Source organism: Sinocyclocheilus rhinocerous, unplaced genomic scaffold, assembly GCF_001515625.1.
Source record: "Sinocyclocheilus rhinocerous isolate Xijiao unplaced genomic scaffold, SAMN03320098_v1.1 scaffold30, whole genome shotgun sequence".
NCBI classification, from domain to species: domain Eukaryota; kingdom Metazoa; phylum Chordata; class Actinopteri; order Cypriniformes; family Cyprinidae; genus Sinocyclocheilus; species Sinocyclocheilus rhinocerous.
This window is the reverse complement of record NW_015657838.1, coordinates 2,588,354-2,599,982: the sequence shown is the minus strand read 5'-3', so window position 1 is coordinate 2,599,982 and position 11,629 is coordinate 2,588,354. Positions and strand designations below refer to the sequence as shown.

At 36.5% G+C, this 11,629-nt stretch overlaps 2 protein-coding genes across 3 annotated transcripts in view; both read left to right on the top strand.

The window, feature by feature from the left end:
- u2af1 (U2 small nuclear RNA auxiliary factor 1) overlaps positions 1-650 on the top strand; it is a 10,881-nt gene extending 10,231 nt beyond the window's left edge. Inside the window, exon 8 of one of the 2 annotated variants that reach the window (XM_016529663.1) lies at positions 365-650. In XM_016529663.1, coding sequence (XP_016385149.1) covers positions 365-485 — 121 coding nt within the window. In that variant the 3' untranslated portion in view covers positions 486-650. The remainder of the gene's footprint in view (positions 1-364) is intronic. The other variant, XM_016529664.1, reaches the window with a different exon arrangement.
- An 8,640-nt stretch (positions 651-9,290) lies between these two features.
- Positions 9,291-11,629, top strand: part of cbsb (cystathionine beta-synthase b) — a 21,904-nt gene continuing 19,565 nt past the window's right edge. Inside the window, exon 1 of the mRNA XM_016529655.1 lies at positions 9,291-9,340. The gene's annotated coding sequence lies outside the window, so the exon portion shown is untranslated. The remainder of the gene's footprint in view (positions 9,341-11,629) is intronic.

The window sequence follows — 11,629 nt, the reverse complement described above, 5'->3', positions numbered from 1 at the left end:
ATAACATGGGTAAAAAAAAAAAAAACTTTTATTTTTTGTGGCAAGGCAAGTAAAAAAAAAAAATCCTTAGCGTTGAGCCCTGCTATTATTATCATTTTTCAAAACAGTTAATATTTTGTGGAAACTGTGATGCATGTTTGTTCAGGATTCTTTGATGAATAGAAAGTTCAAAAGAACTGCATTTATTTGAAACAGTATAAATGTCTTTACTGTCACTTTTGATCAATTTAATGCATTCTTGCTGAATAGAGTATTATTATTATTTTTTTTTTAAGTAAGTTTACTCATTCCAAACGTTTGAAAGCTACTGTATAAATGGACTGGTTTTGGACAGGTTAGTAAGCTTGTTCTTTGTTCTGCACAGGCATCGCTCCCGTTCACGTTCCCGTGAACGTCGTTCTCGCTCAAGGGAACGCAATAGAGGAGGAGGAAGAGAGCGAGAGAGACGGAGGTCAAGAGATAGAGAACGCTCTGGACGGTTTTAAAATGTCCTTCTTTCTTGAAACCAACATTCAATTCCAAATCCTGCCCTAGTGTCTCCTGGTGAAATGTGATAAATGTTGATTTTATTTCCTTCCCGATTTCTTTTTCCACTGACCTTTTTATGCGAGATTTGTTTGCTTTTCAATAAAGATACCTTCATCATTTTACTGCCTTTCGGTAGTTACAGTATTCTCATCATAAATTCTATTTTATGCTTGCATGGTTTTCACATGTACCTTCTAACAATGAAGGCAGTGTTTAGTAATCAAGTTTCTGGATTTTTTTACCCAGCGATTTAATGTTTTTCATTTAGCAGAAATTATCAAACTGTTCTCAAATTCGCTGTAATCCCTATAGTTGACTAATGCATTTTGCTAAAGCTATTTTAATGGCAGGGAACAATATGCACCTAACAAATATCAGGTCACACAATGAATGACCTGGTTAACTTAGGATTGTTGGTAACAAAACTGCGTTTGGTTGATTATATCCAAATAACTTAACATGTCTGAGTTTTTGAAAGTTTATTTTAACGACTATTTGTTGAGTACTACGATTTTCAGATTTTAACTTTCTCAGAAGTTAAACACCCATTTTATTACAAAGCACTATGGATTATTACGTGATTCTGATTAGTCACAAAAATTTGCAAAAAACATTTTTCAATCATGAACACTGAACTATATTTGGTGATTTCCATGCAATGTATCACGCACCCCTGTTTTCATAATTTATATCAGGGCTATTCAGTTAGCTTCATTTGAGGGGCGGATTATCAAATTGAAAATTAGAAGGGGGGCAAGGGGGTGGTGGCCTGTCCCAATCTCCTTCCGGGGGGCCTAAAAAATTACAAATTAAAATGCATTTTCAGCAGAAAAATCTTAAGGTTAACAATTTTTATAGGGTTAAATTAAAGTATTTTGACTGAGTTGTTAACGACAGGTAAAATCATGCATGGCTACCATGGTTAAATGTAACTATAATTAATGTTAAGGTTTCTATTTACAAATTAAAATGCATTTTCAGCAGAAAAATCTTAAGGTTAACAATTTTTATAGGGTTAAATTAAAGTATTTTGACTGAGTTGTTAACGACAGGTAAAACCATGCATGGCTACCATGGTTAAATGTAACTAATTAATGTTAAGGTTTCTATAAAACTATTTTAAAAAAAAACAGAAGTTAAAACTACACACACACACACAAACTGTCATAGTTTTGTAACAAAAAATTATGATATTCCCTTACTCCACTATAAATTTACAAATTGCTTGACTATATTAATAATATAGCATTCGATTTGAATATATAATATTTCTTCTAAAACACGAGTTAATGTTGCTACAGTACATCCATGGTAAATGTTTGTAAGGATGGTAATTTGGGGATTTCTAACTTTTTCATTCATGGCACACTGTTTCTCCCGTATTCCTCTTCAGTCTTGTTGGGAATGTCAAGACTACTTTTGATTTTAATCTAGTATCAATACTAATTTCTATCAGTAATATAAAGTACTAGTATCAGTACTAATTTCAGTATGGCTAAGTCTTGGAGGAGAAAGACAAACTGAGTGATGTCTCTCAGCATATACTTATTTCATAATGTTACATCTGACCCCCGGGGTATGTTAAAACTAACCCAGACTATGGGGTGAATTGTAACATTTCACTCCTCATGTTTGAAACTAAACCATGAATTTTCTGTTTGTGCTGCAAATATAACAGCTGCATCATGTAATAGCACTTGAAACTATATGTATCACACTTAGAATGCACTGGCTTAATTTTAACTCCAAGATACAGATAGAAATGCCAAAAATTTTACAACCATCCCTCGTCTCCCCTACATTTTCAAAACTCTTAGTACAAAAATCCAAACTGATCAAGTTACAGTTACACATTTTCAGTCCACATACACTCTAAAAAAAACAAAAAACACTGGGTTAAAAACAACCCAATTTGGGGCTTGGCTGGGTAAATATAGGACAGAACACATTTTGGGTTAATTTTACCTCAAAATGACTATAATTCCAAAGAATAGCTTTTTTTTTTTTTTTTTTTTTTTTTTTACATTATATGAAATAATGTTTACAGATTAACTTAAATCCTCTAAACTTGTGTCAAATATACTCCACACAAACACCACGGTTGGTATGATATATCATTTACAGCATTGTTTATATTGTTTTTAAGGCTATACATATCGACTATATTTAAACTCGTTTAACAAACATTAGAAGTAAAAATTCAACATTATTTCCCGTGTAATCGACCAGTCTCTTCTGGCCACGTTCACACAGCAGCAGACGGTTGTCAGGCCTGTACTTGAGTCCTTAATACGGTTACGTTCACACACAGTACGGTTATTTTCAGGCGTGACAACCGAATTCTGTAACCGAGCTCACACCAGTACATTTTCAGGACTTACAACCGCATTCTCGGAACACGCGCTGTGTGAACGGAACAGTCACATCATACAGTGCGAGAGGGAGCCGCTCTGCCGCACAAACGCATGTTTACCGAGTGTTGCGTGGTTTCATGTGTGGTTTCAGTAACTTTCAGTGACGGAGAAATGAGCTGTGTGTCATCTGAAAGTTTTAGATCCAGTCTTCTACACCGGAGCCGCTCCCGACAGTTATGTGTTCTGCGCGCGACTCAAATGCTCCGCTCTCCACCCAAATATAAAATCTGCTGTCGGTTAATGAAGATTTGACGGATGAACTTGCGGCTCAATTTGACTTATACTGACAATACTTTCAGTTTCATGGACGTCGCCATCTTTGATATAACTTTGGTCATTGTCGCTATGGTTACTGCGGAATACAGGCTTGACTCCCGTTGCACGTTCATAAAGTTGCTACTGTAAATTGCTGTGTGAACGGGACATTTCGAGACTCACAAGTAAAAGTAAGTAAATGCGGTTAATCCCAAAAACTGACAGTGTGAACGTAGCCAGATTGTTATTCTGTTTCCACCGTAACGGCGCTGGCTCTGGTTCTCGTGCCCGAGCTGGAATCGTGTTCGGCGGGAAACTGCTAAACGGATCCGTTAACCGCCGCCCAGCGTTTAATTCTAGCCGAAACATGCCGTGACTGCCTACATAACCTGCCCATAAACAGTAGGCTAAACCGCTCTGAGGACATATTTTAACATCCAAAGTATTTATATTCTGTATCTTTATAAATAAATTCGTTTATTTTATGCAAAGCATCAGGATTTTCCATCACTCGAAAAGACCGACGTGTACTCCTTTAGGTGATTCACACCGCGCGCCTGTATGATGTTTTGCATAAAATTGAACGATATACAACAGTAACTATTTTATATATAAATAAATTGTACACAAACCTGTATTTTACTGAAGAAATGCATCAATTCGATGGCGCTTAGAACTCGAATTCCGTGATAAATAAGCTAACTCGACCACAGGGTTACGTCTGACCCAGGATCTGAGTAACACAAAAACGAAACATTGGGTTGTAATGTCTGACCCAGGATCTGAGTAACACAAAACGAAACATTGGGTTGTAATGTCTGACCCAGGATCTGAGTAACACAAAAACTAAACATTGGGTTGTAATGTCTGACCCAGGATCTGAGTAACACAAAAACTAAACATTGGGTTGTAATGTCTGACCCAGGATCTGAGTAACACAAAAACTAAACATTGGGTTGTAATGTCTGACCCAGGATCTGAGTAACACAAAAACTACCCAAACATTGGGTTGTTATGTCTGACCCAGGAGCTGGGTAACAAACTACCCAAACACTGAAAAAATAACCCAAAAGGCTCAACCCAGCATTTGGGTAAAAAAAAGAAGAAAAAAAACAGGATTTTTTTAGAGTGTAATCACTGTTTCAAAATTCAAGATTATTGTAATATGTAATGAGAACATTTGGTTTAATCTGGAACATAACAGAACATTCAGAACGAACAGTTCAGTCATTTGCAAACAATGCAAGATAGGCTAATTGTTTCAAATTACCCTTGTTGCTGAAATAGTTACAGTAACACAGGCTACAGATGATACATTAGAAAGTGCACATTTTTTAATTTACGTAATTGACATAAAATGTAATAATTTGTTTGTAATAGTGACCCGCTCTTCACCCCAAACCAGCAGGTTCACGACTTCTTCCACCCGTAACGGTATACAGCTCGGTCCCCTCGCCATATCATCTCAAATGCATAAGCAATTGCACTTATTATGGGCTTGACAGTCCTTTTAAGTGTGTCTTCCTCCATTTCAAAACAAGCGTGTGTTCAAAAAGCAAAGAAATGCTTATATTTCTTCACTGGCCAACAGAGCGAACCAACCTCATGACGTCACACTCTGTGATATTGCAAGATGGCGGCGTTTCTAACATGGTTAACAAACATTAGAATTTTATAAAAAATTTTACTTAGGCTACAAAAATAAGTACAACTAAAAATTTATATAAAATCTGTAGCTACTAAAATGTATCTTTGATACACTACTGTAAATAAAAATGGTACAGAAGTTCACTTCTGCCGAGCCTCAGGCCTGTACATACTAAATGGCAGGAGCAGAGGGGATTCTTTAGGGAGGTTCAACTTCACATGTTGTTCAGGTCTTGGAGCTAGTGTAGTTGACTATGCCATCACTGACATGGACCCATCCTCCTTCAGTGCATTCACTGTCATACAACAAACTCCGCTTTCTGACCATACCCAAATTAACATTTATATTAAAACACATCACACACTTACACAAAACATACTCAAAACCTGTAAAATGTATAAAATCCAGCCAATACATAGATGGGCTTCAGACAGCACAGACAAATTTATTCAAGCCCTCAATTCCGAAGAACTGAAAATCACTAAATTTATTAACAAAAAATTTGAAACAACTAAAGATGGTCTTAATTTGGCTATAGATTAAATAAATTACATATGTAAAAAAGCAGCATGTAAAACTGATTTGAAAAAGAAAGGCAAAAAATATAGTAAAAAAAAACCACCAACGATGAAAAATCGTTTGACTCAGACTGCAAAACAATAAGAAAACAACTTAAAAAAATATCAAATCTGAAACATAAAGAACCAAACAACACTGACATAAGAACTGGATACTGTTCAAAATTAAAACAATACAAAAGCCCTATTCGCACGGGATTAGTATTATCTGGGGACCTTGTGTGATTTTGAAATGACCCCCCCACATCTGAATTTCGTGTGGTGCATTCGCACGGGATAAGCGAAGCCTGTGATTTTACTTGAATTTACTGACTTATCTCCCAGATACTCGAAAAATGATATACGACCCGTCAAATGCTGGCCGAATCACAGAGATGCCGATTCGCACGGGACTAATATTAGCACAGAACCTCGGTGTTCGGCGAAATATGGTAGGTCATTTGCGGGGTAATTTTTACTTTACAAATTACAGACATGGCCGATTCGCACAGGATTAATATCACAGACAAACTCCGCAATTATTACAAATGACTGGAGGTCACCAGGTAATACTAATCCCGTGCGAATAGGGCTAAAGACACACTCAGAGCAAAAAAGAAACACCATCTGATTAAAAGTTTACAAGAACATTCAATAAATCATAATCAGTTCTGGGATATGTGGAATAATGTGAGCACAACAAAACCACAAGACTTACCAATACAAGATGGAAACATTTGGACAAAACGATTTGAAAATTTACATAAAGAAATCCCACCAAAACAACTCAATAACAATTATGATCAGATCAAACAAAGTCTACAAAGTTAGGAAAATACAATCAAAAATAATCAAAACCCACTAGAATTCCCAATTACACATGTAGAATTGACAAATAAAACTCAAAACTGAAACACAGCACACCTGAGCTTCAGACGGCTGTGCTCAAATTATTCAACCCTGTACTTAGTTCAGGCTGTTTTTCTGACATGTGCAGCCAAGGACTTATTACCCCAATTCACAAGAGTGGAGATAAATTGGACCCTAATCATTTCAGAGGCATCTGTGTGAGCAGTAATCTGGGTAAGTTAATTAGCAGTATTTTAAACAATAGAATAGTGAACTTCCTTAACGAACACAGTGTCCTGAGCCCTTGTCAGATTGGCTTTCTTCCAAATCATAAAACTACTGACCACATTTGATTCTATTTGGCATGACGGATTATATTGCAAACTTTTACAAAGTGGTAGGGGGTAAAGTTTATGATATTATAAAATCAATGTATTCAAACAACAAATGTGCAATATGAATTGGCAATAAACATACAGAACTTTTCACCCAGAAGAGAGGAGTGCGGCAGGGCTGTAGCCTGAGTCCAACACTGTTCAACATTTACATAGTGGTGCAGTTGGAACAGTCTACAGCCCCTGGACTCACTCTACAAGACAAAAACATCAAGCTTTTGCTGTGCCCAGATGATCGAGTACTGCTAGCATCCACCTGCACAGGGACTACAGCAGCACCTAGACCTGCTGGAGAACTACTGCCAGAACTGAGCCCTGGCAGTAAACCTCAAAAAGACCAACATTATGGTCTTTCAGAAAAAGCCCAGATGTCAGGAACACAGATACCAGTTCCATCTAGGCAGCACCGCCCTAGAACACACGATGCAGTATATTTACCTCGGCCTGATCTTCACTGCATCGGGGAGTTTCAGTATGGCAGTGAATGCTCTCAAAGATAAAGCTCGAAGAGCTCTATATGCTATTAAGAAAAAATTCCAAAATATTGAATTACCAATTCCAATTTGGTGTAAAATCTTCGATAGTGTAATTCAGCCCATAGCGCTGTATGGAAGTGAGGTGTGGGGTCCACTCAGTGACCAGAGCTACACTATATATAACAGACATCCAACAGAAACCCTACACACACACATAATTCTGTAAAATGATTCTAAAATTACAAAGGAGAACACCCAAAAATGCATGTAGGGCAGAATTAGGCCGATTCCCATATTAGTATTAAAAAAAGATCCCTAAAATTCTGGATGCATCTAAAATTGAGTCCCACAGAATCACTACATTTTAAAGCGCTACAAACCCAAGAACTGAACCCCGAAAAAATTCCTCTAACTCAGCTGGTTCTGAGACTTACTAACCTGACTAACTCTACTAACACTAACCAGTCTCAGACCAGGGGTCCATTTCAATAAGGAGGTTCAGCCAACTCTGAGTTAAAAACCTGAATTCTGAGTTGACTTACCCTGAGATGGGAAACTATGAGTTTTCTGTTTCAGAACAGCTGAATTGTGTTAGTTCAGTCAACTCTGAGTTTAGCGCATGCACCACGACTATGAGAAGTCATGATCAATGGAGCTCTGAAATTATGATTCACCATGGCAACAGCACCGACAAAAAGATGTCCGCATACTTCCGAGTCAATAAATAACTTTAATTCTTATTCACTGTTATAATATCAGAGGTAAAAACGGTAAATTATTGAACTAATATTCATTTTCATGGTAGCCTATCCCACGGCAAAAAAAAAAAGAAGAAAAATCCTTGCTAAATAAAAGTATTATAAATAAAATAAAATTGCAGCGCTAAATAACATTTATAATTTCAACTAGAAAGCAGTTATTTTAAATAGTAAAAATAATTCATAATGTTACTGTTTTTGCTGTAGTTTGGATCAAATAAATGCAGGCTTGGCAAACAAAAAAACATTACAAATCTTACTGTTAAAAAACTTTTGACTGGTAGTGTAGGCTGATTATTCTTATAGATTGAGACAAATGTGCTTCAGCCAGGATAAACGATTCACTCAACTCACGATTCGATTCACATTTTTTTTTAACAAAATGAGATTTAAGACAAATTATAAATTAAATGTGTCCTTTTATTATTGCTTGGACAAAATGCTCCACGTTTCTTTGTAAAAATGTAAATATAACACTATAATAATATACTAATATAGCACTTATAGCATATAATTACTCTTTTGTTGGTTTTGATTGCTTCTATTGTCCTCATTAGTTAGTCGCTTTGGACAAAAGCGTCTGCTAAATGACAAAATTTCGCATATTCACTCTCTGCCAGCAGGTGGCGCTTAAAGCGTTTCCTTGGTTTCCGCTGTAAACAAAGCAGCGCTGCACTTATGAACTTTAATATGCATTATACAGAGGCAAGATGAAAAGAAAAAATACCATCTAAACTTTTCTAAAGACAGTAAGTTCCCCTCAAACATACATTCATATAAACTCCTACCCCTAAATGAATCGCGATTTGTTTAGCAACTCACCCGATTTGAATCATCACGTATTTGAATCGATTTTCAACCGGCTCGCGGTTAATCGTTACATCCCTAATAAAGAATATGAAAAGTGCTCTGAGTTGCTGCAGAAAACAAAAAAATTGAGCAACAACAAAAACATGTTGCTGGAGACGGGCTTATTATTGAAAATGCAAATTCATTCTCTGCCAGCAGGAGACGCTTTTAGCGTGATAAACCCATAAAACCAAGAGTTTCCCTCATTTCAGGGTTAACATACTCAGAGTTTTCACTTAACCTCCTTTCGGATCTTCTAGCCGTGCATCAAAGGTTTCATGCTCACCGTAAAATTAATACTGTGTTCCGAAGCTAAGTTTATTACAATCATAAGCTGTCTAGTGTGATAACATCCACTCCCTTGGCATAGCAGAACAGCGTTGTCTCTGGACGAGGGCACGACTAAATGTCGATATTCCATTGGTTAAGAGAAAAGAACAGACACCCCGTCGTAGCCAATCAGCGCTCGACCCCAACAAGGTATGCTGACACCTGATTGGACGTCAGCGTGACTCTTTAACGCATGTGAGCAGCTGGCAAGCCGATACGAATAGGTCATCTGTGTGACCGGACCTCACCAGCTCGCAAGTTCCTCTGTATCTGATAGTCAGGTGAGTAAAAACTCTCGGTTCGTATTGTAATCGCGAAACCCTCAAGAAAACCCTTTTATTAATGATAACAAAGACACAGTAAGAGCATCAATCTGACACACTAATGCACACTGATGTTTGTAGATGAGGAACGCATCTTAATCGCTCGTATTTCTCCAGAGAGTTTTATACACACATTTTACTATAATGTATACGTCTGTCCTAAGTGATGGGACTGCGGCGCGAGCATGATGAAATCTACCCCTGCGCCACAGCATCACGATCAGCGCGAGCACAATGAAGGCAATAGCCACGCGATTGCGTCATCTTACCTTATGTGCTTTCGTTAACAGGACGCTCTTATATGTTTTACAGTCCATACCTACATACACCTGCTGTGGGGAATTATTTTGAGTCATTAATTAATTAATTTATTAACCATTATCAGTTCTCTTGTCATTTAAGCCGGATGAATGGCTGTTCTTTTTAAAGCCTATCAAAACTGTCCTTGCTTTTTCTGAAATGTCTGGCATTGTAAACGTCGCCCGCCGTTGAAGAGTATATACATGTAGAAAAAAAATTGAATTCTCTATATGACTACGATCTTAAGTCGCAGAGATTTCTTGAGGCAGCCTTTAACCAGATTTTTATTTTTTTTACAATTTTTATTCATACGTTTCCCTCAGTTTGAGAACATTTTGTGAAGCTTTACGCTTCTGAGATATTGTTTCGGTGTTGTTGTGTATAGTATCATGACTAAACAGGGTTTGAGCGAATCCCTCTGTACAGACTAACTATCTTTGCATCGTCTCAGTTGTCTGGAAAGTCACTCCTCTTCTCTGAAGGTTGTGTGCGGAAAGCAGAAGTTTTTTATTCCACTTTGTCTGGTTTTGCCAAATGCTTTTTTTATGGATAACTCTGCTGTTATTATGTTACTAATGATGCTGTCAGCTGAGAGCAGAAAGTGTGTTTTGCCAATCTAGGAACCTTTTCTTTATGTTTAACATGTAGTTAGTTGTAAAAGCCACAATCAAAACATCATAGATGCAGTGTTCGAATTTAGATGAATTTAAAATTAATCTAAATGCCTCTTCAGATGCAAAGATGAATTTTGTTGATAATGATTTTATTTGTTTGGTAACAGTCCCAAATGTCTTATTGTTCTAATTGAATTTATTGATTAAATATAAGAATTTGACGCAAAATATAATGTACACTTCTAGAAAAAAAGGGCTTTATAAAGGTAAACATGCCTATAAAGGGTAAAAATCACTTTAAACTTGTTGGAAAAAAATTATTTCTGTCAATGCTGTGAACTGACCACGAATATGAAGAATATCAAAAACTTTAGGAGTCAGCTGTCCACGGCAGTCCTGCTGCGTGACAAACTCAGCAAAATATCATCTGATTATCGTTATCGATAAAATCCCAGAAAATAGGGATACCTAGGGAAAATACCAGTAGGCTAGATATTTAATTTCTTTGCTTAGTGATTGCTTGGTACACCTAATTCACTGATCATCGTAAAATAAGCTTTTATCTTAGAATTTTTCTCAACGATAACGAGGACAAGACAAAAAATATTAATCATATTTATATAAGCTTTTATTTATTGATTGATTGAAAGGGGAGTGGGGACGGGTCTATTTAGGGGGACCTAAATTTTTGTATAAATCAGTATTTTGGATTTTGAAAAGCCTGCTGACTTTTGCCTTTTATCTAAGGAGATTTTGGAAGGTTTTTCAACATTCCTTTCTTATTTAATTGGTTCCACAGTGTTTGCTGATTTTTACTTTATTTAAACTTTGTGTAATTTATTTTATTTGACATCAAGGTGTATGCGTGCCTCCAAGCTTTCTTACTCGTTTTGCTAATAAACATTTTACGTTTCTTATTTATTTGGTTATATATTATATACATGTTTACTCATTTCCAGTTTTGTATACCCATTTAAACTATGTAAGGTATTTGTTATTTTATATTAGGCATAGCCTGCCCTATAGCATGGTGTATTTTTATTCGTTTTGTTAATAAAAGTTCTATGTTTTACATATAGGCTAAAGTGAGTTTGACTTTGTATTTTGTTGTTGCATTCAAGCAATTGATGCCGAATTGCCGCTAATTCGAAAGTGAAAGTAAAATGCACACGGCGCATTTAAGCTATTTAAAAGCGAAGGAAAGCAAGGAAAAGAGGGAAATTTCAAACGAACTAAAAACGAACAATTGCTTTACGCTGAATTGCCGCTAATTTGAAAGTGAAAGTAAAATGCACACACAGCTTTTACAAGCTATTTAAAAGCGAAGGAAAGC